The following is a 26,933-nucleotide window of genomic DNA, read 5'->3' on the forward strand; positions in this document are numbered from 1 at the left end:
CTGCAGAAATTGAATAGAAAAGTTTGGAATAGCGTTACGCTATAGCGCTCCAGATATTGGAAAGAGCATCACACTGATTTTATGTACTTTATTTGGCGATGTCGAAAATAAACATACGCTTGTTTTGAGAAAACTCCCCTGCTCCTTCCTTGTGGTGCGCGTTATTGCAAGGCACACGTTTAGTTTGGTCTGTCGTGGACAACGTTTGATTAGAAGTTAGTTGCAAGTCGAGCGCCCTGCCTTCAACTTATGCTTGTCCTTTCTTTCGGTTTTCCTTTTTCCTGTTCTGTTCGCTGGCATTCCCTTGCTATCTACGAAATCACCCAACGACCTACCCTCAATGACAATGCTGTTTTAGCGTTGCCCTACAAACGAGCGACAAATGCGGGTGTGTTCATGCACTGACAAAAAATAAAGTCCGTTAGGATGCGCCATCTAGCCATGCATCTCTTACCGCCTGATTGTTACGTCACCCTTCAAGGATTGCAAAGTATACGCGTCGTTTGCGATCATCGCCTCACGGCTGCGAAGACGTCTCGAATCATCGCGTCTGCGGCGTTGAAGCAGAAGACACCGCGGGCGTTTTTCACCGCTGTTCCACGACGTTCTTGACCCGCGGCGTCCGGCTGACGCTGCTAAGGGCCTCGCCACCGCGTTTGTGGAGGTCTCCCCGCTCCCGCAACACATTACATCACCGGCTTTTCTGTTGGCCGTCCCACATTCTTCGCGCGGCTGCCGCCGATAACTCGCGTGTTCTAAGGACCTCGCCGCCTTTTGACACCACGCAATTCAGCGCTTGCCTGTTCTGCAGCCGGTGTTTGGAAAGTGCTTTATGATAGCCTTTCCTTTCTTTCTTTCTTTCTTTGCCTGGTCTTCTCTGCCAAAATGTGATCAATGTAACATCACTTCGAGCGTCCTTGAACGCCGTTTAGTGTACGCTCCCTGAAGGGTGAAAACGATGAATGACTGCTTTCGGCATTCAACTGGACGACGTATACGCAACTCAGATGAAATTACATGAAGGGTTACGCAATGTAAGATTACCCAGCTTCAAGTCCCTCAACACGTGGCCAACAGTAACCTACTTCTGGTCGGATATGTTCTTTAAGTATGCACAGCGGCTATATGTTGCAAACCGCGCTTCCCGCAAGACTAAAATTTCCGTCGTGAGAAATAGAGAGATAAGAATAAAAATAGTTTGGTTCTCACATCTTTATTTAACAATCACACTGCGTTCCGTAAATAGGAACAAAACACCCCCTAACACGAGTTTATTTTTTCAGCTTAAGTAGTTCAAAAAAAATCATCGTGATTGTCAAGGACAGTTTCTCTAAGCTGGCAGAAAAGAAAAAAAAACTGTACATTTCTAGGAGTGTTAAAGCAGCAAAATATTCAGCGCATATTTTTTTAGAACTTTTTCATTGTTCTTTTCAAGACCAAATTCCTTAGCTGAGGAGAACACACCTTCACGAATTAATTTAGTGGCCGAACTCCGTATACTGAATTGTTGAAGCAAGCCCGAAAAGTCAGTTTGACAATCACGCAGTCGTGGTCGATGACGCAGCGGTAGTCGTCGCTGCTTGCGTCGTCACTACCTTTGAAGCAGTGGAGGACTCTTCATTCACAGCAGCTGCGGTAGTAGCGGCCGGGGCTGAGCTGGACTCCGTCGATCCATTCGTCGAAGACGGCACTGCCACCTCGCTCATAGCTGCTGCTGCCGGAGCACCTGCCGTGGTCATTGCCAGTGTTTCAGCGGTTTGGGACGAAGCCATCTCTGTGGGCTTGGAAACGTCAACGCTAGCCTTTTCTGTGGACTCCATCGCCTCGGCGACCGCGGCCGCAGTCGTCGGCTGAGCCTCCGAGACAGCTGGTTTCACTGTGGAAGGGGCGGCGTCGTTCGTCTTCTGGGGTTCGGTGGTGCTTTCGCTCTGAGGAGCCACCTGCGTGCTGCCTTTTGTCTGCTCTTCTTGTGCGGCTGCTCGCGCGGCCACTTCCGTAGCTGCGGTTGCGGAACTCTCGGTCGAAGCCGGAGCTGCGGTGCCAGCGACGGTGGTCGTCACCGACGCTTTCTCTTCGGTGTTCTCCTGCTTGGTCTCCAGGACCGGGGTGGTCACCGGGACTCCGGTCTCAGAGCGGCCTTCGGTGTCGGCTGCCTTCTGTACAGCCGGTGCCGCTGCGTCGACGACAGCTTTGGGTGCTTCCACTTTGGTTTCGTTCACAGACGACGCAGCCTGGACGGGTTCTGAGGGCTCGGCCTTGGCTTCGGCACTCGCGGGTGATCCCGTGGTGCTGGCAGGGCTGGATGGCGAGGCGTTTTCTGTTGTTGCTGTGACGACGACTGTTGTCTCGCTGTGGGCTTCTACGGCAGCGTGAGCAGTGGCAGCGGCAGCCGCAGCTTCGGTACTCACGGATGATGCCTCGGTCGAAGCCTGCACGCTCGGACTCGCTGTTGCCTCCTGAGCGTTGCTTGTGCTGGTGGTGGTGGCTGTTGACTCAGTGGGTGATGATGCCGACGTATCCTTGCTCTGAGCTTCCGTGGTTGGAGCGTCTTCCCTGAATTCCGCGACCGGAACTGGTGACGTCTCCGATGCCTTCTCCATTGCCTCGGCAACGACCGCGGGGGTTGTCACTGGCGATGAGTTTGTGCTCTGAAAAATGTATAAGCCCAAGGAAGAAAATAATATGAATAAAATGCGTTGAATGACTTGTGGCTCTGGGGTTTCCGTTTAACCAAACAGTTCAATGCTCGTGAAAGCAATTTCGCTCAGACATGCGGATGCCCAAAGTAATAGCAGAAGCGCTTCGTTAAGCTGCAATAGATTCATTACCAAGCTTTTTGCTAGCGACAACAATAATCATACCGCCGCGCAATCATTAAGTGGCGAAACAGCTGGGAGCCAGAAGGCCGCGTGTTATATATGCTGCCCGCCGTTCCTGAAAAGACGAATGGAATCGGAATTCACGCTATTGCGTCCTTCGGATGCCAGGGAATTTCTTGTAAGCGATGACCGCGCTTATTCGTGTACATAAATGACGCATGAATACCCGAGTACGACCTTACACTCTACTCAGTGCGCGACCTCAGACGCGAACGCGGTGAATATATGATCATTATTATATTCCATCTGGCGTTACTTCAGCGTCTGTGGGACACGCGTCCTTTTATGCGGCTATGCGATCATCCCTTTGCTTGTCTTGATCATAATCGTGGGGTGAAGGTGCGTGCTGGGTGTCTTTTATCCGACTCGGCGGGCGGGCGGGCGGGCGCGTGCGTGCTCCCGACCAGTGGTGGCCATTGTTGCTTCCTGCTTGCATGCATGACAACGAGCCGCAGTAGGAACGTGCGTTATTCTGTCTTCTCCTTCCCTACCTGATCTCCCGATCGGCCTTCCGCTTCCTCCTGGCGAGCGGCCGTTGTAACCGGCGTCGGCCCGTCAGTGCCGGTTGTCGCGTCGCTCTTGCCTCGCTGCTCCGCCGTGGCCGTCGCGGACTTGGACTCGTCAGACCGCTCTGCGACGTGGGAACGGTTGTCATTAAAACGAGACAAACAGTCGACAGTGGAAGGGCACGCACCAACAACGAATAGAATGAAGCATGATCGAAACAGACAAGCGAGGCAGGTTGTATGCGTGCTATCGACTGCGTCGTTGGGTGGTCGATGACGCTATACTGCGGAGGTCTATGGGCGAGGTGAGCCAGTGGTGCTCTCGCCACAGTGCCCTGGGGTGCTTAGGCATAGGTTACCTTCTATACTAAAATCACAAACCCCACGAGTGCTGTTCCTCCACATCTCGAGTTTAGCTGCTGGCATAGCCGGGATAGCAATTCGAAACAATCAACATCGATGTCCATACGGCACACCGCCAGCATAAATTAATTTTTCCACGCTGTAACTTAAAGCATAGGCATATGTATTTTGCTTACAGTTTTTCGTCTTCTTGAGGGGATGGGGGCTATATTGTTGTGCTCTAATTTCTATAGCTGTAAAGTTGCTTATCCAACAGGTTTAAAAAGAGCGGTTGAATTACATCCGTAAAGATTACCTTTCAAGCGAACAATGTGATTTGGTTGAAGAATCAAAAACTTCGCTAATGTTGGGAATTCCCTTTCAAAATAGCTAGCACATACTTTACCTAACGAAGTTGTTGGCACCCGCATTTATATTTCGCACTAGTCTGTAGAGAGACGGAAACGAACAATACAAAAGATTCACTGGGAGATTGATACCTGAATTGGTCAACACTAGTCAAACAAGAGAAACTTCGTCCTGGAGCCAGTGTTTCTACAGGGAGACTTGTCTTCTCCCTTTTTCACTACGTTGGCTCCAAGTTGAGGATTTTCTTCTGTTGCCTCTGTTGATCCCTTCCTGCTCTAAAGGTCTGTGATGGTATGGAGATATTGAGAACGGGGTTTTCGGCGCATTGTTGCCTTGGGATAGAAGGCAGGCTAAGTACACAGGGAATGAAAATATAAATCTTTCATCCACTACATTACAATATACATGCTGCGTTGAAGTGCATGAACTAGAACCAAGCCCACTATGCCTCATAATATTTAAGTCGAGATCTGAGTAGAAAAAACACGCGAGATTCTTAGGCCGGCACTACAGGCTTAAAGGAACACATTCAGAGGTAAAGTATTCGGCATTTCGTAGGCGAAAATAACTTCCGAGAATGCTTCTGCTTTAGACAAATCGTATATATTATAGGTGGACCACTGCTTGTGTGCTTAGAAGGAATCGAATTAAAATTTAACTGTAGTGTAACTTCTTGTTGTAACTTGTTGATTGTTGTAACTGATTGTCTCTTTAAGATATTGTTATTGAGCTGCGGTGCTTAGATGTAGCGCACGTTCTCTAATGCTTGAGAAATGGAGACATGTTATTCAAGGTATGAAAAGTACAATCAACCAATATAGTTAATGTAATCAGCCAGTGTGCTAGTGAGGTGTAGCACACGTCGCGAAACGCGTGAAAATTGGAGTTGTGCGCGTTGATTGGGGTAAGTGCCGTCTCCTCCAGTCCGAATATATTAAACAGTGGAGATAACATGAAGATGTGAGGATAAATTTGAATATTTAGATGGATTTACATTATTAAACAAAATCGTCATCCTGTTCATCGGCTTGCGCTATTAGCAGGGATTTACTGCCGAGCTGTTTAACCTGGCTGGGCCCCATTGGGTAAAATCAGCTTTTGCCTCCCCTGTCTACGTACTCTACAAAGCAGATTCACTGCCCCTTTGGAAGCCAGACCAGATGTGTTGACACGATGGAAAAGCTGTCGTCTCCTTCCGCACCGCACATTTGGCGATGGAGCTCATGACAAAATTTGACTATATAGAAAGGTTAAAAAGATTGACATTTTTTTCTGCTTATCATCTCCTTGACCTCAATTGAAACGCACGGCAGAAATTTGCTCACCCTCGTGCATTTCGACCTGGAAGTTATCAGGCTTACCTTCGCTGGCTGCCAACACCACCGGCGAGGTCTCGGGGCCAGAGGTGGCGGTCACTCTCACGGACTTGTCTTCGTGGCCGGCTTCCATTGCCGCCATGGTTACCGTGCCAGCTGTCGAAGCAGACTCCGGGGGAGAAGAAGGATTCTCGGTTGAGGAGGAAACCGCCACCGTGGACTCGGCGGAAGTGGAGGCTGTAGTCACGGATGGCGAGGCGGCTCCGACCGTGGACGCTGCGGCCTCGGTACCGCTCTGGACTTCCGCCTTGAAGACGGCGCTGCTGCTGTCAGAGGGGGCGGTCGTGGGGCTAGGGTCGGTGACGGCGTGGATGCTCACTTGAGTGGAGGAGCCGACCAGTGTCATAACCGGCGCCGCGTGGGAGAGTGGCCATGTCAAGGTGGCGCACACCAGGAACGCCATTGTCGTTAGCTTGACCGACCCCTAAAGATGACAGAAAAATCAGGGCGTTCATAGATGGTTCCAGTTCACTTTCCTGCACACGAGAGTGCTTAGAACGAAGATATATATATATATATATATATATATATATATATATATATATATATATATATATATATATCTTCCTGCACCCTCCATATATATATATATATGGAGGGTGCAGGAAAAGACGAACTTTTTGGAAGTAAAACGTGTTTAACGTTTTCGACTAGGGGACCGGCCTTCGTAAGAGTACAGTAACACATGTGTTACTGCACTCGGCCGTTACGTCGTTTCTGTACTCTTATGTTACGTCCTGTATATATATGTATATATATATATATATATATATATATATATATATATATATATATATATATATATATATAGAGAGAGAGAGAGAGAGAGAGAGAGAGAAATCAGAGAAATCTAATAGTGTGAGAAAGAAAACTTTTGGTCTTGTGTTAACTGAATTATTATACGAAAAATGTTTTGTTGCCTCAGTTGTGCTACTAGCCTACTTCTACCGACTATATTCGAAGTAATATGAAGCTGAACACGCTATAGGGGCTGCAGTACACTGGCAGCAGCTCCGGAAACACGTGTTGTGACTTTTTTGACAAGTTCATCAACGTTAGTGAGGTTATAGTCACTGTTCATGCATTACGCAATAGTGAATTGAAGTCGCAATCTGCGGCTGTGCGACCGGCATCACGATATTCATATTTACATAGGGTTACAAAAGAAGTTATGCAATTTGTAATCAATCAGAGCATAAAGTAATAGACTATATCAGGGCTCTAAGAATGCAAGAATATTGAGATAAGTAGACAAATACGGCGCAGTCCTACTGTGGCAACACGGACGCAATCTTTCACAAGTTGTTTGAACTGCATACCCGGAATACGGCGATGACATACGGCGATGACATACGGCGATGTTGCGTTTCGCCTGCGACACGTGGTTTTGCCGGCGCGACGGCGGCGGGGCGGCGGACATTTTGGCCCGATCGTCGTCACCGCAACACTCATCGCCAGGTGTTTCCAGGCGCGTCTGCGGCGATGCGACCGCCTAGGGATTTCGTTCCAGTCATTGTGCCCGAAACAGGCGAGGCCAAAGCAGGGATCTCCTTCCAGTTATTGGGCCCGAAACAGGCGATGCCAAAGCAGGGATCTCGTTCCAGTCATTGTGCCCGAAACAGGCGATGCCAAAGCAGGGACCATCTTCTCGTTACAGTCATTGTGTCCGACCGGCAGCGCCACGACAGTGTGCTGCGCAGCGCCACGACAGTATGCTGCGCAGCGCCACGACAGTGTGCTGCGCAGCGCCACGACCAGGTGCTACGAGATCGTGCGCAGCGCCACGACATGGTGCTACGGCGTCGCTACGACAGTGTGCGTCACCATTAGCCCATTGTACATTCACGTGCTCGTCTTTTGAGGGGTTCCTTCTTGCCCTCAACTGCGAGAGTATAAAAACAGCTGCCCCCGGACGCCAGAGGAGGGCTCCGATTTCTTCCGTTGAGTGAAGTGCTCTCCCGTCTCTCTACTTCGGTCAAACCTGACCGCCAACTCTTTGCGATGTTAAAATAAACAAGTTGTTTCGTTGTTACCAGTCGACTCATGCTTTGCCGGGACCTTCGGATGCTTCGAGTTGTACCCCAGGCCGCCAGGCCAACGCTACCCTTGGGGCTTGCGACCCAGGTACAACCACGGGCGTCAGCGCCGAGTTCCCAACAGATCGTACCAGCAGTCGGATCCAAATAGCGATGACATATGGTGATGACATACGGTGATGACATTCGGCGATGGCAACGACATTATTTGAGCGTGAAGCCATACTGAGATATTATACATTTTTACAGACAATATGAACTTCGCTTCATTGGCATCCTGCTGAACTCTAATCATCAACAGCTTAATGCTGCTTCAGACCTTCGCCCAGCTGAAATGTTGGCATGCAGAATTTGCAGATTTCGACTGCAAAGCAATGTGATATCAGTGAAGTGAATCTCGCTGAGGTATATTTTGTTCGAGAAGTCTCGCATGTGCTTTTTTAATGGCCCGCGAAACATTGTTTATGACATAGAAAATTCCAGTGATAAACAGTTCAACCTATACTTGAGAACAGAGTTGGTCTAAAGGAAATACAAGCCGAAAACAGCGAACAGAAACTAGATGAAGTGATTATATTTGAAAACACAGTGCCATAGCATGAGTTCGGTTGATGTGGGTCACCGATAATATAGGAGATCTTTCGGAGAGGTCTTTTTGCCGCAGCGAAAATATATTTAGGCGGATGATTGTGAAGATCATGGGGAGTGGCTAGCCTTCGATAAATCAAAGTGGATGTTTGCCACTGGGCCAGCGTGATCGAAGAGACATTTACTTTGCGAACCAGTGTTTTGACAGTGCAAGATGAAAGATGACTCAAATGCCGTCGTAAAAAGCCGCGCATTTAATGAAACAGGACAATAAATTACATCATCACACTTCAGCAATCAGTTCTTTTTCTGCAAACTCGATGAATAAGTGCTCCTTAAATTTGGATTAAGGTCACAGCAAACTGAATACTTGGATCACATGCATTCTCAGAAAATTCCAGCTCCAACCGGGAAAGATGTTCTGCATGAAGCGTAGCTTTCCAGCTTTCAGCATGGCAACAACCGCTAATAACGTTCCGCAATACTTCTTTTACGCTTTGGATTCCTTGTATTTATGGGGATGATTGCGCCAAATGAAAAGCTCTCAATGAAATGTGCGATATGCAACGCTATAATATACAAGCCTTGTGCCACAGGATGTAAGATAGAAACCAGAACGCACATGCAAATCCGTGAATCAAACGTAAATGTCACCATTTATGTACATATGTAAGTGCAGAACAGAACGTAACGAACACTTATAATTGCCCAGTGGAAACTTTGTGAAACAGATCCCTATATTGTTCATCCAGGTTTGCACTTTCTCCAGTGTCATCTTAAATGCAACGAACGACGCCAACGGCACACGGTAGACAAAAATTTGCCTGCAGGTTGTTCTAACAGGAAAATACACCACCATCGTAAAAACTGTCTCATCATTGCGTTACATGATGTGCCTCAGAATCAACTACGACTTGTACGCTATCGACTTCAATGTTCATTCAAAGATTGCTCCTTTGGCACATCGCCTCTTCGAGCTACTGCGGTCAAAGCTTTCGTTTTGCTCTGCACGGAAACACTATCACTAGAAAACGCTGAATTCCTGCAGAACGTTCGTGCATAGTAAGTATCATGCTGTTTTTGTGCGGATTTGTTCAAAGCGGAAATAAAAAAGAACAGCGCTCGCTTAGATCCCACTTTTGCTTCCTTCGAAACTGGTTGGAACAGCTTCATTTAGGACGTTTGCCTTGACGCGCCGAGGGCCAAACAGGGTGCCACGTGGAATGCTAGCACGTTTCTTATTTGCATGATGATTCTAAGAGTGGTAAGCGAAGGGCTCCTTGAATGCAAGGATGAGGCCGTCGTTACTAAGTCAGATCACAACCGCAGTGAGGCCAAATAATCTCGACTGTTTACGCGGTGCTAGTTACAGTGCGATTATTCCGCGTTAAGGAAGAATAATAGCTAAGATTATGGTTGCGTTATCAAGGCTTGCTCTGAGGCCTTATGCAGCTCAGCGAAATAAGACAGATGAAAGCGACATCATTCTCAGATATAGCCCATGCTTTCTTAAAAGGTATATGCGTGTTCGCTACGAAAACACCTGTGCGCTGCTTGTCACTAAAGAATGTTGTGTTCCCGGACCTGCCAACTGGGAGGCGTATCTTGCGGGCCAACGAGCAAACACAACAAAGATCGTGAAGAGACTGGAGATATTACACGCGCTGACACGATGTGTTTTAAGTTTAAGTGAACCAGAAATGACCAGTGCTGCCATTGTCATTCCTACAACGTTTCCTGTGGGCCTGCTACTCTACGCTAGCAGAGTGAGTATCCTCTTCACATTGGTCTCACTAATGGGAAGTCTCGAGCGAGGACCTCAAGTACCGAAGTGAATCCACTGCTTTGGGCTAAGGGCCTCATAAGTTTAGCATTTTGTGAGATTTTACATCCAAGAGCTCCACAGGGAACATCTTGTAATTGAGGGCTCCTGATTAGTTTGGACCTCCTGCGTTTGGTTATCGTGAACATAAATTTTAGTAAGCGAGCTTTGGTATGGACTCGCAGTCCTCGGAATGCGACCACATTTGCCGGCAATCAAGCGGGCGGCCTCGTGCTCGGCAACGGAACGCCACGGTCACTGAGTTACTACACCGAGGTACAACAAACTTTATTTTCTTCCTTTTCTAAACAATGCCTTCTGCTTACAGCAGCAGCATTGCGATGTCGTAAGAGGACAAAGAAAAGCAAACATACTTTCATATATGGCGTTATGAAAATGATTACAGCGCACAATACGATAGTTAGAGCATTTAATGCGTGATATGTAAGTGTCAGTAGCGCATTCTCAGTGGTAAACCTCACCGAGTGTTGAATTCTTGAAAGGGATCAGTGACGTTAGCTACGGAATATGTTAGCTAGCGGTTCTAGTTTATTTAATAATTGCCATAAACGTTCCCGCAATTTTTATTAATAGTAACAAGTATACGTTAGATGCTGTTGCGTTTCGCCTGCGACACGTGGTTTTGCCGGCGCGACTGCGGCGGGGCGGCAGACATTTTGGCCCGATCGTCGTCGCCGCAACGCTCATCGGCAGGTGTTTCCAGGCGCGACTGCGGCGATGCGACCGCAAAGGATCACCCTCTCATTCCAGTCATTGTGCCCGAACCAGGCGATGCGAAAGCAGGGATCATCCTCTCATTACAGTCATTGTGCCCGACCGGCAGCGCTACGACAGGGTGCTACGAGATCGTGCTCGACATGGTGCTACGGCAGCGCTACGACAGGGTGCTACGAGATCGTGCTCGACATGGTGCTACGGCAGCGCTTCGACAGTGTGCGTCACCATTAGCCCATTGTACATTCACGTGCTCGTCTTTTGAGGGGTTCCTTCTTGCCCTCAACTGCGAGAGTATAAAAACAGCTGCCCCCGGACGCCAAAAGGAGGGCTCCGATTTCTTCTGTTGAGTAAAGTGCTCTCCCGTCTCTCTACTTCGGTCAACCTGACCGCCAACTCTTTGCGATGTTAAAATAAACAAGTTGTTTTGTTGTTACCAGTCGACTCATGCTTTGCCGGGACCTTCGGATGCTTCCAGTTGTACCCCAGGCCGCCAGGCCAACGCTACCCTTGGGGCTTGCGACCCAGGTACAACCACGGGCGTCAGCGCCGAGTTCCCAACAAATCGTACCAGCGGGTACGACCACAACAACTCGTACCAGCGGTGCGATCCAAACAATGCTTAAACTGGTAAGCATTTGAACACATTCTCGAAGAAGTCACGGCAATGTATATAGTAAGCCAGGCAAAATTTTGTCCTTTCATATATCGTGTCTTCCAAATAATTTATTTTAATGACTCGTGCTTATGTAACTTGAAAGAGCGTAGGTTAGGGCGTGTTGGTATTCCATAACTGAGGTTTTTAGCGCACGAAAAGGGACGAAAGACAGTGGCGAAACGAGGACACAGTGCTTATGATTCTAGTGCAGTCTTCTGCATCTCGGGGAATATCGCACTTCAATAAAGATGTCCAGATTTTTCAATGCCGTTACCTTCAAAGCTTAACCGTGGTTGAAACATGTTAATTTTTGTAACTTTTCTTTTGTATTAGCGGTAACGAGTCCATGAAAACATGCCCACCTTTCCACGCAGTCCAGACAGACACGATGTGTGTCTCGGAAAGGTCTGTGACGCTCTTAATCCACTTATTCACCTCAATAACTTTGAAAATACGGCATTATATCAACAGGATTGAGGATAGTATCGACTTACGCGGCAAGAAAGCTGCGTATCTCACACGCGCCAACTCTGACGCCCCGCAAGCTTCAAGAATATCCTTTTCTCACTAATACGCAAGGCAACCAGGTAAGCCCGGGACGCTCGACTTCAACGTTTGGTTCAGTGCCACTCAAGCATGCACTGCTTCTACTTATGCCATCAATGAACCCAACGGTGACTAGCTTTCTTGATTGTTTATTGCGCATTAGTTTTCACCGCTTCGCCGTTACACTGCTTCGATGCAAATCAGAATGACTTGTCCTTATTTAATCTCCGCGCACTTTCAGACCGGGAAAGATCGAAAGAAAAGAAAACCTTGTTTGTGCCTGTTTTGAACAAAGAGGCCGATGATACCTAACGAAGCCTGCACACTGTCGCCTGTTCGTCAAATAACCCATAACGACAACTAGAATCAGTGACTCTCTCGTCTGCGTATGTATCAGAGGAAACAAAACGAAAGTGCCAAGCAGCGATCTGACGAAGGGCAGCGCAAGCAGCCTACGAAATTCCTCGCCAGCCCCGCGCGCGCAAGCGGTCACCTAGCGCGGCAGCTTTGGCCCGAACGTGCCACTCGTACGGGAAAGTTCTCGGCGGCGGGGGCGCAATTGGGGACGCGGGTCGCGTACGGCCCGTCGACCTTGGCAGGCCCAGCCTGTCCTTTTCATCTCCGTCATTGTTATCGACTGCCGTGGTGCCGGCGTCCGTGGCCAGCGAACCGCGGACTGGGGCCTCAGACTACCTTGTACTCGGCGTGCTCTTGCACATGTGTGTGCGTGTGTGTGTGTGTGTGTGTGTGTGTGTGTGTGTGTGTGTGTGTGTGTGTGTGTGTGTGTGTGTGTGTGTGTGTGTGTGTGTGTGTGTGTGTGTGTGTGTGTGTGTGTTTGTGTACGTGCGTGCGTGCGTGCGTGCGTGCGTGCGCGCATGCACGCCCATAGGTTTACCGTGTGGTGCTCCGGCAGTGCACGCACGTAGCCACGTATACCGAACCGCGCATCACTACCGCTTCTAGAGAAGTACAGGAAAAATAGGTAGCTGTTGCTGGGCCCACGGTATCGGACTCTACGAATGGCAGCGGTGTAGTTCTCTTGTGGAAACGTTCAATCGCGAAAGAACCCCAGCAGTGTAGCTATATGATGCACTATATGAGGCCACAAAGGAGACCGCGGATACATATTGACAACTCTTTTACACAGAGAGTTTAGCAACAAAACAGAAGCTACACGCTGTAAGAGATGTCCTGGTTTTCGACAAACAGAAAAATGAACAGATTATTTTAATGTTCCAATAAAGATAAAGGCACAAGAGCTCTAGCTCTGAAAAGTCTCCCAAAACAGAGAGCCAAAAGTACTGGATTTCCTGACTACATTGATTACCTCACGTTCCCAACACTTCGCCTGGAAGTCAGATATATTCCATAAGAAGGAGTTATTCGAACGTTAACACTTAATGTGCCATATTACAATCGATGACAATGCATGTAAGGTGGAGGATCCAATTTTTCTGTCTTTCAGCCGGAATTTCTTGATGATCCTCTCAGTGCCTTGATCCTTTGTTTGCGCCGGATCTGAATGCATTTCCTACAGAAATTATTCGCTAATACAACACGCGGCCTTGAATTTTCTTCGATGCAAGTGCGCAACAATGGGCTTTAACTAGCTTCTAGGAATCACCAATAACTACCGATAGGAAGCGTCGAAACACGCAAGCGAAATAAAGAATCTAATCACGGACACTATTCACAAAGACGGTGTATTATTAGGCAGCAAAGACGAGTCTCTGCTTCATGAGCTCTCCTGCAAATCTTACATTCTATGTTCAAGTTGTCAATGTGAACGAGGAAGTTGTCAGTAACGCAGAGAGCACGAACTCTGGGTGAGATAATCGGCTACATTGGGAACAAATGTGTTCGCCTGACAAGCTCCTTGATCCAGGTTCAATTCGGATCACGACAGTTCTTTTTGGGTGTTGTAAAGCAAAATGCACCATGAATGGAGAAGTCTGCGGTTTACTCAGATAGCCGTGTCCTCATATACTTGTTATGAAGGTGACCTAATTTAGGATCTAATACTCGACTTGTCTCTGCTTCACTGCAATGTGTCCCTGATGCTCCAGTATCCCTGATGCTACTGGATATTTTCCGCATAGTAAGTGTGGTACAAAGTGGGAGAGACTAAGTTGTTTGCAGTCAGTTCTATTCGTGGCAGAATGAATACAAGTCACAGCAGATATTAAGCATCAGTGATTGCTCGAGCAGGAGGCTGCGCAGGAAAGGTGGTCAAGATCTTACGTGTGTTCATGTATATTCCAATGCATAGTCCCAATGGATGTGCGCTCCGTTTACTAAAGTGGAGCGCTTGTGCCAAGCTGGGCTTTGACGACTGCTTGTGGCACCCGACCGTATACCTTCGTCCCACAAGCCACGTACTCAGAAGTTGAAATGCGGTCACAGACCAAATCAAGCATAAATATGACGTTTCAGAGCTTTTACGAATTCTACAATCAAACGTGATCGAGGACAGATATGGGAGCTTGATCAGAAGCGATATCACCTCATTATCAAGGTGTAACATTGATCTACATTGCGACTGCCGTGTGTAACGACCTGACGGAATTCAGTCAAACAATCGACCACGTGCGCCGCGTGCATGCCGTTGAAGCGGCACGCGCAGTGGAAGTTAGAAGGGAGCAGTTAGGGAGAGTGTCAAACGCCGGCAACTTGCGCGTATGATGCTTGCGAGCGGCCCATATTTCAACCATGGCTGCTTGTCGCATCTTCTCCTTTGTGCTTGATACATTTCGCCGCGCGCGTGCGCTCGCTCTGCAATGCGCGCCCACGCTCCCTTTCTTTCGGGCTTCGCTGCACACTGCGCGCTCCGGGCCGTCCAGGAGAACAAAAGCGCGACCTGCGCGGAAGAAGAACCCGGCAGCGGCCCGGCCTTCTTATTCTCCGCCTCACACCACTCGGCGAGGCGGGTAATGACCTATAGCGGCTACACTGCGGCTATTGTTTGCCGCTGCACGCGTGAGCGAACTGCCGCGTTTGTGGGTAGACATACATACATACATTCCTGATCCCTATAGTTGAGGGCAAAAACGCGGGCCCATCATGTGGGTCAAATGTGTTCCGGCTGCACTTTGACTTTCACGCCTCTGCACTTTCTCTGCGGAAGCCAGCTGCGGCTAGAAGCCGCCCGGCCTGCTTAGTTCCTGCGTTACGGCGCCGTTTAGTTATTTCTGGGTGACAGTGAAAAAAAAAGGAAAAGCCTGGTAAGGACCATTATGACACTCTTCGCAGGCATTACCTCGTTGTAATCAATACGAATGGGCTCGTGATGAACTTCTCGATGCTGATTTCTATTCCGTGAAGACCAGGGCTTGATTTCTATTCCGCGTGAAGACCACGGTTTGAGATACCTAGTTCTTTATCATATAGTTGTTTATGTAGAATATAGAACAACCGCCTGCTTTATTTCTTTCTATTCTTGCAATATTGATTTCAATTGCTGGCAGGAGGTCGGGCCAACCAATTCATTAGCGCGAAGCAATCTTTAAATAAGTTCAAATACCTTCTTCCTTCTGTTCTTCTTTTTTTCTAATCGTTCATACACCCGCCATGGTTTCTTAGTGGCTGTAGTGTTGAACTGTTAAGCAAGACGTCGCAGGATCAAATCCCGCTCACGGCGGCCACACTTCGATGGGTGCGCAATGCAAAAACACCCGTGTAATACTTAGGTTTAGGTTCGCCTTAAAGAACCCCAGATGGTCCAAGTTATTCCGGAGTCTCCGACTACGGCCTGCCACATTATCAGACCGTGGTTTTGACACGTAAACCGCCATAATTTAATTTTTCTAAGCTGGCGTACATCTTTACCTTTCCACAGTAAAGCGTAGCTAAGCAAATCTACTATCGAGTTAACCTTCCTGTCTTTCGTATAACTTATATATAAATATATATGGCTGTGTGTATGTGTGCGAAGGAACCAGTTCATCAAATCCGAGTCCTGCGCGCGTTTTTTATACATAGGTGTTCATAGGCTACTTACGTGTTTTTTTAATTCTTCACTCTTACACAGAAAATGTATAAATTGAACTCGAAGTGCTTCCAAATGCACTCTTGATAAAGGCCGAACCTCGGCCGAAACGTCGATGATGTGCCCAGCTGCAACAACCCACGCCAACTTCGTACTCGCGGCTTCAAGCACAGTCGTTTTGTCATCCACATGGCTTCCACGGTTATTGGGGAGAATGAATTCGCTTTAGCTCCTAAAGAATGAAAAAGGAGAGCTAGTAAAATGCCTCAAAGTGAGTCAGAGATGTAAGCCTAACCAAACGCCCTGGCTTGCTGCTCCAGAATGAAACGGTTGAAACGCAGACAAAGAATAAGTATTAATGTATAGAACCACTTGTATTACTCACGTATCTATGCGCATGTGGAACGATATACCATGCCTTCCTGGCTTTCTTTTGCGCCGCTGAGACACTTCAAAGCATACTTGAAAGTTTGTTTTCTGTTACATAATGTAATGTTTATTTATTATGTTTAACGTGTTTCTGTTGGGCCCTAACATCAAGTGAAACACAGATTGCATAATTCATGCATTCATGTTGCAAAGACAATACGTTTCTTTCGTACCTGATCAACAATATTACGTTCATAGTCAACGAATGCTTTCTTAAAGTGCGTTTTCCTGATGCAGCCTTCAAGAAAGATTATAAAGATTATCACTTCTGTGATATCCTTTTCTTTTTTTGTTTTCATCTTGTATTTAATACACCCATGGTAAACGTTGTACAATAGTGGGATAAAATAGGAAGGTATGCGCTGATTATCGATCATAATAAACGCCTTTCATGCCAGCTATCGCAGTCATTACCCCTCGCGATTCTTATTACTGGCCCCCCGTATCGAGCCAACTTTTTTGTTGTTGCTGTCAAGGCTTCCTTGGGCGCCTGACAGACGAGAAACGCTTGGCGAGCTGCCACGAGGTCGTGAGAGCAGGTAGACGCGAATGGCAAGTTGTCTCGGAGAGACCTGGAGATGAGTCAATATAGGTGCGAGTTTTCATTCATGTGTCACACGATGTCATCCGTCCTGGTGGCGCTTTCTTCTGCAACTTCCAAATAAGCTGAAGCTGTCTTAGGAAGTGCCCGATGCTGAGTGCGTGGTGATTTTATAAATGTTTGCCATTTGCCGTCTGCAGGCGCATGCACCTACATCATATATGTGTATTTCTCACCTGTCCATATTATTCTATTGATGCTAAGCGTTCATCGCTCATAGCAATTTGAAATTGTATAAGGCGTCAAGGGGTGTTCGATCAAGCTTCCGTGTTCGGCACGTGCAAAATGCCATTTTCAAAACACAACATGTTTGCCCGTGGAGGAAACGGCTGTACAGGCGGCGAAGAGTGCGTCCAAGGACAGGTGCTACGTATAGGCAGTGCCGAACAGTCTCAGGTAGCAATACCTATGAGTGCAGTCGATGTCCGGCCCATTATAACTTACAAAAAAAAAGAAGTAAGCAACACGGTGCGAGAACAACTGGACTCGGCGTGTTCACCAATGTTGTGTACGAATTTCTTTGCTAACTTCCACTTCCTATGGAACGTGCTCTTGCTTACCGTTTCGCGCTGCTTTCCAGACCCTGCGGTCATGCACCCTGCAAAGCCGTGAGCACCGCTCATAACTTCGCGCCGTCTCGGCTGTCGCCTTAAATTTGACAACCTGACCACTAAGCTTTTTCATTGTCCGGTTTGCAGGTGACATAGGCACGTCCGAGTTTGTTTTCCGAAAAGGCGCCCTTGCTGAACCACGTGTCATCGTTCTCACCCGTAAATATGGCCCTCGGCAAAGCAGTATGCAATGCAGCAGTACTCAGCCTTCTGCAGCCGTTGCACCCTGCATCGCTTTGAACGGAAGGAAAGACTTATTTTGTGTGCATGTTTCGTTTCCATTGTCGTCGCCTCCTCGAGGGGTGAACGGTGTCTTTCCTTCACGCCGGTCCCACTCCCTTTTGAAGTCTTGGACAGAACTTTACGGTGTCAGTCATATACGGGAGGATTTCTTTGACAGATGGATCCTCGCTTAGCAACTGTACATGGCTACGTGTGCTCTAACAACACACGTAAACCCCTTTCCAGTCAGCGCTGGGATGCCTCGACCTCGACGTCCTCCTCGCACACCACTCTGTACCTCGTCCCCCATAGTGGGCGGGAGAGGAGGTGTGCGTTCAAGCACCCTAGCCAGCGCGTGTTCCTTCTCCACTCCCCTCATCTCATTTTCTCCGATCTCCCATGGGCCTATATGGCGCTGCTCCCGGTCCTCACATTACAGATACAGTCAGAAGCGGAGCACCTCCCCCTTTTTTCCTAAACGCCAGTCCTCCTTACATGAATCAATTCTATCACAGCAAAAGTTGACTAGCAACGGTATTCCAACCTCTCACGTGGCACTGTTCACTATGCACGTATGCCTGACATGCTATCACTGTTTATCCAAACGCTGACGTTCGCGTGTTGTGCACGACTCTTAACATGTGTGGTCTTAGACAACAATTCATCGTTTCCTGAGATACCGACACTTTAGGGGCAATTAAATTCGCGCTGGTTGTCTTCCGTAAAGTGACAGCGTCATACGAAAAATAACTCTAGCCTTGCGTCATCGCAGAAGCGCGATGTAAACGTGCCCCCCAGATCGACAAAGTTGCTCTGTGTTTCTGTTGAGCAAACTGGTTAAAAAACAGCGCAGCGAACCAACGGTCTCATCTGACGTCCCATTTGTCCTGCTAAATATCGTGAGGACAATCATAAAAATTTTGCGCCAATTCATTTCTGCAAATGCTGGCTCCTACATAAGGCGACGTTTTCCCTTACGAGAAGCTTCACGATCTATTGATGACGTTTTCATTTGCGCGCGTGCAATAATTGTTGGTAGAGACAGAATTAACTTGCTCGGAGCTTCGAAGCTAAAGTCGACACGGGCTTTAGGTAGCAGTAACCGGTTCACATTAGAATCACGTAAGCAATGAGTGACTCAAGAACTGACTCTGGTGCGTCAGAACCACTAGTCCGAAATCTGGGCTAGTATAATGTAAATATTTCTTGTGTCCTGTCCTATTCCTTTCTTATCACCCACTTGTTTATGATCAGCCGATATCGGTGATAACGCAACCGGGGCGCCGTTCGAATTGTTGATGGAACGCGATAAGTAGCATTAGAATATAATCGTAACATTATCCCGGCCCTGATGTCACGTCGAGCGTTACCCGTTAGTTAGCGGATGCCTGAAGTACGATAAAGACGCCCCTTGTTATATACTGACGGAAGTGACACCGAACTCACACTTTTCATTTGCAGGAACGTGGACGACAAAACGCTGAGGATCATTGCCGTAAGTCATTGTTACCATACTGCAAGCACGCGTGTCAAAGACAACTGAAGAGAAGAGAGGCGTAATGCGTAGGCAAGAACAAAACAAGCGGCGCCGTTTTCCTTCAGCCCTGACAATACAACGTGGGTTAGCGAATTATTTCACCCCACGGCTTCCCTTGGAGAGACGTCGCTCGATGCGTTCCCTCCTTTTTACAGGGGAGCTTTTCCATTTTAGCTAATTGTTAATTACCTCGAAGCTTATTAACAAATGGTGCCGTTGCGGTCGCAGGCTCAGCGGCGGCGCGCGGAAACGCTCCGCGGCTCGCGCTCGGCGTTTTCTGGTAATGACCTCCGACCGCGGCGCTGTACGTGCGAGGCCGCCGCCCCGAGATAAACAGGTCGCCCTCGCCGCCATTCGGCGGGGTTACCTCCGCGCGCCTCTGCCTACTCCTGGGCCCGCGCAGCAACGTCCCGGGCCATTCGGAGATCGCCATGAATACATGCAAGCGTGCGCGCTCCAGGCGACAAGCACGGAGGAAGGCCTCCGTCCTGTCGTCTGCAACGCATTGCTCAAACAGATATCTTACATAGCCGAGTAGCTCTGCCTACGGTTGGTTCGTTAGTCGGCTGTTACTCTGAAGCTTTTTTGCCGTCTCTCTCTCTCTCTCTCTCTCTCTCTCTCTCTGCACTGTGCGCGCTGCTGCAAGCGCAGTAAGGATGTAGCGGTTGCAGCCTCACCCGCATTCGAGTGTGCAGGGCGCCTGCCACACTCGTTGGCAGAAACTCAGCGTGTAGTGCTTCTTCGTTTCCTAGCCGCAGAAGTCGCTTGTGAAAAGTAGATGAGGCGCGATAACAATTGCTACATGCACGCTGAAAATGCCCAACGGCGCTGACTTACGCATGGTGCCATAGCCCCCACCCCTCCCCTCGCAGACATACGCTCATTTTATTGCAAGTACAGATGCTGCATTGCCAGCTTAAGTAGACATCTTTCGCGGTTCAGGAGGCACAATCAAGCATGCGCTCTTAACGGCTAAATATTATTCAGGTGCTTAGACATGAAATGAACAAAATTCAGAGCTGTTGGCGCTATGCTATAGCATTTGTTCAACACGACTGTTTGGCCTTTTTCTGCTTTTTAGTTCGTCGTAATCTTCGTTGTATGCATGTACTTCAAAGCTCGTACAACTGCGCTACTGAATGCAACGTAAGGGTTATCTTTGGTAAATTGTTGTTCAACAAGAGAGTACAGGATGTTCACCGTCACACAGGTAACTCTTAAGCAGGTCGGATTAATATATTTAAGGAATATGCCATTACATGATTGCGGCACGGACATTCGTGCCTCATTAACGAACCGTCGCAGTCACAGCCAGCTTTTTGTTTACATAGCTTCCTGTCTGGGCAATCGTTGGCGCTCAAGGTGCTCTGTTATCTTCGTGCCAAATATTCCTTCGGAAAGTGGGAAAAACTCGGGATGGCGTCAGCTTTTCTAAGTCATTTGTTTCATCGTCGTGCGCCCTCCGGTTTGCTTCAAAATCGGAGCCTAACAAACGCCACAAATAGAAGTCGCACCCAAACGGGTAACCTGCTTACATGCTTTTCGTTTCTTTCTTTACTCCACCAAAAAATTTTAGTAACTAATCTACATGCACTGGATTTACGCTAGAGCCATTCATCGTGCGCACTCCTGTTAACTAGCGCATATTAGTTGGGCGTGACACGCGCCGAGTGTCGCAAGAGCTTCACACATGGCTCTGCGTGCATTCATGTATACGACGAAACGCACTTGAATTTGTAAGAGGAGATGAAAAGCCGAACGTAAAAAAAAAATACAAAACAATGAATGTTTGATTGAAAGGTTTTTTCCCAACGTCTTTTGAACGCACCGCCTAAACTAGGTTCTTCCAAGTCATCCGTTTGGTTCTAGGAAGCAGGTGCACATTGTGTTCCGAGTCATTCATTTGTTTTCGTAAATGCAATGATTTTGCATTTGATTGCAATGAAATGTTACCACACCTCTTGACTGGACATGCGCCCTGCTGCACGAGCGCTGACAATTCGATTTGACGCTGAAGAAAACTCCATGGTGTCAACTACCTGCAGCCAGTAATTATCACCAAAGGAGCTAATGCAATATCGAAAGTAAGTAGCAGCCCTCGGTAGAGAAGATTGAGGTGTACATGATGGGAGTCATAGCATGAGTCCGTTCGATTCCGCATAAAGAAGGCGTGAAATTAGTATATCCCTGGCATTTCATGAAGCAATTTCATGCATAGACGCACCAGGCAGCATTTTTAAAACTCTCTATCTCATGGCGTGAAGTATATATGAAGCACGGACTTTGAAACGGTTACCAATGCGCTGAAAGGGAATGAAAAAAAAGAAGTATATTCATGGTGCCTTCAGTAGGCGTCCTAATCGGAAAATGCTCGTGACAAATTGTGACGTAACGTTTTACGGACAGCAATCCCGTAAATCTTTCTACACAACTGGAGGCCAATGCGCTCAAACTCCGACGTTATCTATTAGGGCTGACGCTGTAGCCGAAAACCATGCTTTGCAGGATGGCCGAGTGGTTACCACTAAGCGTTGTCCATAGCTTACATCGAAATGTACAAACTTTCATGCTCTTGCCTAGTGAGCTCGAGCAACGCGCTGCAAAACAAAGAGTAAGGCCAAAGCAGGCACTAGTTTTTGGACACAGCACTGCAAACTTTGTGACTTACGTGACCAGGTAACTGCCATTGCTCACAAACGTAGCCTTTAAAATTTAGCGTTCTACGTGCCGAAACCCCTTTCTGATTATGAGGCACGCCGTAGGGGGGGACTCCGGAAATTTCGACCACCTGGGGTTCTTTTAACGTGCATCTAAAATCAAAGTACACGGGTGTTTTTCGCCCCTATCGAACTGTGGCCGCCGTGGCCGGGATTCGAACCCGCGACCTCGAGCTTAGTAGCCACAAGCGTATAAAACCAAACAGCAATTCAAAAATATTGCTATGTTTGCCTCGCACAGTAGTGTCCGAAAGCTCCAGGCAAAAGTGTGGGCGTTTCTAGGAGAGCTACCAGATAACAACACGGTCGCTGCATTAAGCCGTGACGTCGCGCGAGAACACCGAGATGTATCGACATCTCTGTGTTCTCACATGATGTCGTGCATAAATTTCGACGACCGTACTGTTGTCTAGTAGGTATACCAACGAATTCGCAGTTATCCGAAAGAGTGCATCATTCATGCGCACCCGTGTATATGGCATGCCACGCGAAGCTGGTTAGAGCAGAAAGTTTAACTAGTTGCTTTGAGACCTTGGAAACTGGGAGATCGTCGGATCAGAGTCTCGGCGCCAAATCCAAAAAGAGCAGGAAGAACGTCGTGGCAAGGTCGCTCCCTCCAAGTATAATTCTGGTGCGGCAAAACATTCGCCGCTTGCATAAGTACAGCGCAGCATCAGCCACCTTGTTTTGCGTAACACCTACGTATACATCGAAAGTTAAAAAAGAAACAGAAGCCTTTTTGATTCTCCTCAAGTTATCATAAATTTAATAGTTTTTTATCCCCTACAATACTTTTGTGCTTTTTTTACTCAGGCAGTTCAGGACGTATAATTTTCATTACTTGATGTAGGCAGGCTGAACAAAACTGCAGCTTGCATCTGCGGCCATTCAGGCGGAGTTGGCGTCGGCAGTCTTTGACGAGCACCAATCATACAGAGAGATCTTATAGCATTCGATTCCTTTTTTTCATTAATGATGTAAACAAGAAAAAATACTCCGATGAAGAGCAGACTACCAAGAAGAAATGTATCACTACGAATGCCGGCTCGGTATTAAATTGAGAAAAAAGTAATTCAGAAAAGACCATACAAAAGAACAATAGAAAATTATTCATGGGAGCTGAAGGTGCTATAACATTACTATTCTGTCATTGGGCATGTGCCTTTCCAAGATTCACATTGGCGTGCGTATGATCACTACTATTCCCTGCATGGTTCGGCTGCACGCAGGCTCGACCGAGTGCAAGATATTAATGTGACGTATTCAGAACGGACACCTGATGCCTTATTTCTCTAAAGCCACACACACAGGTGTGTAGGAAAGTAATATTTTTTTACGCGTAGAAACGTTTCTCGGGCGCACGCAGCATCGCGTTTCTACTAAGTTGCGAGATGTTTGCGACACGAATTTGAGTCGTGCGTTCGCAAGCATTTAATGAAAGCGAATGCACACAGCCTAATGAATTAGGAACAATTCAGGTGAGTTAACGTGTCAAGGTGGGCGAGTAGGGTTATTTTGAGTCCATCTGGAGCAATCGCTTCTCGAAGAAATACGAATTTGCCTCAGAAATGATTACCACGAAGAACACTTTAGCACGCGCAGTCACTAAAACACCCAAGAGAAAGAAAAACTGCGCTGTCGGCCAAAAGCACTGTAACTGCTCGATGGCTGTAGGGCGGAAGGGGTTCCCTTTATAAAAGGTTTGCTCCCTTTGGGGCTTCTTTTGCCCGAAACAACATTCGTGATCTATCTTAGGTACAGTTCTTTCTTTAACGCGGCGTTCCTAGTAGTTTGAGGTCACGAACCACAAGCGGTGACGTAGCTGACAAGAAACTAGTGAGCGTACATTGTTCAAGAAAGGAAGTGCGCGCGAGATAGGTGACGACGAGTGCAAAATATTTCAGAGTGTGAGGCGCCGTCACTTGCCGACAACTGTGCTTTCTGGCCGAGAGAGAGAGAGAGAGGATAGCAAAGACAGGGAGGTTAACTAGACGCACTTCCGGTTTGCTACCCTGCACTGGGGGAGGGAGTAAGGGAATGAAGAGAGAGAGGGAGAGAGAGACCACAGTTTCGCGCACAGTGGAAGGTTCGCACTGAGTCTACACACGGTTCCCAAGACCTGTCGACTTGGAAGTATTTCAAGAGCGCTTTCGTGGCTTTCTCAGTATCAGTAGTGGTAGTATCCTTACGCCTCGTGCAGCCATCGCCCTGTCCAGTCACCTCAATTTTTTTATACCACTGATCTCGCTTTCTGTGCGCGCTAGGGCGATGTAAGCGTGCACGAGACGACAAAGATTTGGGTACAAAAACCTCGCCCTTATTTTACACGATTGAGTCGCATGTTTTGTATGGCTTGCTCATGGGAAACATGTAGTACGCAAGCGCTACATCCAAGAAGCAGTTAAAGACTCGTCATTCGAAGGGCAAAGAGTAGCATGGAAATGTGAAGGTGCAGGAGGAATACGGGTAACAAGTCAAGCTGACTGATTTTTTTTTTTTTGTGTGGCAGATGGAAATGAAAACACCATGTGTATACACTAATGAACAGGATCTTAATGCCACAAACCTTAGAAAGAAATGCTTAGGTTAGATATCGAAGGGGGAAAGAAAGACTCATAGAAAATGTAAAGGGTCACTCAAGAGCACCTTTGAGTGCCACCACAAGCAGCGTCATCTGACCCGGTGACGAGACATCAGCTGGCTGATTCCCTGGATCTACGCGCTTCCCATGTCGTACTTCAATATTTCACATTTATTCTACTTAGTCAATGTCTAGAAGACTTGGATACGACGACATTTTGGCTCCGCATATCCATGGACGCATCGAGAGCCGAACACTTAACACCCACCGCTGTGTAGTAACCGCTTGTAGCATAGAACACAATGGACACTTATGCGAAAGAGCATGTCATTTAGTTCTGCGACAACGCGTGTCTGGCATCAATGCGCAGCAGTGCGCACACGCCAACAGTTTGTTGTTTTGAGACAGGCAGCGAACTACCTATCCTTGACCTAAGTGCACCTTACAGAACTGTGTAACGGCACGCTAAAGGAGAGCGGCCCACACGCGTCTCCTTTTCAGATTCCCGCGCTCCGAGGCGGTCGCGTAGCCCGCGAGCAGAATTTTAAACGAGGGTGGCCCCTCGCCTCCGTGTTTCAAGCTGTTATCTTTGGAACGAAGGCGAAAAGACTTGCAACTACAGGAAGCAAATAAATGCAGCTACCACCTTGTCCCCCTCGACCCTCCGGGAGGTTTTCGCCTTCTCAAGCGCAGTGTGGTCGGTGCCGTCTTATCTGTAGTGCAGTTCCGGAGGTTTTCGTTTTCGCAAGCGCAGTGTTGTCGGTGCCAGTTATCTAGCTCAATTCAGGGCCATATTCTGCACAGCTGTTCATTAATTTCGCGCTATCGCACTTATTCCCTCTCGAATTTAGTGGCAATATCGCCGTAGCAATTCAGCTTCCAAATGATCCGATTTGCCCGAGTTGAATTATTTTTTGTTGTTGCTTGAACCATATGTACGTGATGCCAGGTTGGGGGTGCCAGAATAACTGAATTGCTGCCAAGGGAAGAGAATTGTGGTGCCGATGACAAATAATGAGACTAAAGGAAGAGGTCGGAAAATTGGCAGCTGTAAGGTGTGAATAGGAGGCGTCGAATACGGCAAGTGCGGACGACTTGTATACGTGCTATTGTACTGCAATGAGTTCAGTTCAGCTGACAATGAGTATGATGTATAGCTAATTCTGAAAAGCAGGTTGCCGACGAGGTGAATAACTCGCGGTCCCCTACTTCCTGTAACTTTTCTCTCTCGAAAAGAAAAAAGTCGGTGAACACGAGCAGAAAATGTTGAGCAGCTAGATATTGTCCTGGGGATGTCATTATAGGTGTTCACATCTGATACTGGATCCTCGGGACAAGCTAAGCGCAACTTAAAAAAGGGGAAGAAAGAAGGACGTAAATGAAATGGCTACACAGGAGTTGCGCCGTATGACTTCATACATGAGATGACCCCGGTGATTTAAGGGACGAAAATGACGCGTTGAGGACAGATAGTGATCGACCTCTCCTTCCGCGTCAAAACTTCTTTCCATTTGAGTCATTTCCAATTCGAGAATTGAGCCACCGTCAGGACGCCGCGGTGTTGAAGCCGATTACTTCGGCGTAGATGTAGCGTGCGATAAATAACGAGTACTTACCATGGTGGATGAAGCAAACAGGCAGGATGTTGGCTGAGCTTTAGCTTGATTCCGCAAGGATCCGGGGTCAACCACAGTCAGCGGCCAATTAAGAAGGACCTCGAGGGGAGACGAGAAAGTGATATCAGCCCTGGAAGTGGAGGTTCTGCTGACCAACTGCTTCCGGAGATGTAATCGAGATATTTGTCCGCACTGAAAGCAAGGAATCGGACTGGAAGTGCGGCTCCTATAGGGTCGATCAGGAAGTGCGAGCTTTTTGTACCGCGGTGTTTCGACCGTGGAGAAGAGAACGGTAGAGATGCGACCGGGCCCACGTTCTGCGTGCACGATCGGCTTGTACTGGCGTTTCCGAAGGATGGCACGTCGGCTTTACGGACGACCCTTCCTTCCTCCCCCCACCCCCTCCCACAGCACTTCCCCTTCCCCCTTTCCTCGCCCCGACGGGGCTCTCTTTTTTTCGCGCTTTGTTTTGTGTCGCCCGTGCCGCCGCGCCGCCACCATCACCATCACGAACCAACAGCTCCGGCCGAGCGTACCCTTCCTCCTCGCCCTAAACCCCGCACTCTCCTCAGATGCCCCACCTGAGGCGCCCAGGTAGCAAGCCGCAGCACGGGACGGGTAGGACCGAGAGAAGATGAGTCTGGGCAGTGGTCTGGGGTAAGTTTGAGAAGGGGAGAGGGAGGGGGTAGCGCGCGCGCGCGTTTGTGTGTGTGTGTGTGTGTGTGTGTGTGTGTGTGTGTGTGTGTTGGGGTTGCGGATGGCAAGGGAGTGAGCTTG

The 26,933-nt window shown here is 48.0% G+C and overlaps 1 protein-coding gene across 1 annotated transcript; it reads right to left on the minus strand.

Annotated features, from left to right (window-relative positions):
• Window positions 1–1,194: 1,194 nt before the first annotated feature.
• Window positions 1,195–26,505, minus strand: LOC142579328 (uncharacterized). The gene is made up of 4 exons (XM_075689398.1): window positions 26,157–26,505; window positions 5,458–5,896; window positions 3,371–3,510; window positions 1,195–2,648 (listed from the first exon to the last, which is right to left on the minus strand). The coding sequence occupies exons 1-4, from the start codon at window positions 26,157–26,159 to the stop codon at window positions 1,539–1,541; spliced, it is 1,692 nt and encodes a 563-aa protein (XP_075545513.1). The 5' UTR covers window positions 26,160–26,505; the 3' UTR covers window positions 1,195–1,538.
• Window positions 26,506–26,933: the final 428 nt, after the last annotated feature.

The sequence above is a fragment of the Dermacentor variabilis genome, chromosome 4 (assembly GCF_050947875.1).
Source record: "Dermacentor variabilis isolate Ectoservices chromosome 4, ASM5094787v1, whole genome shotgun sequence".
NCBI classification, from domain to species: Eukaryota; Metazoa; Arthropoda; class Arachnida; order Ixodida; family Ixodidae; genus Dermacentor; species Dermacentor variabilis.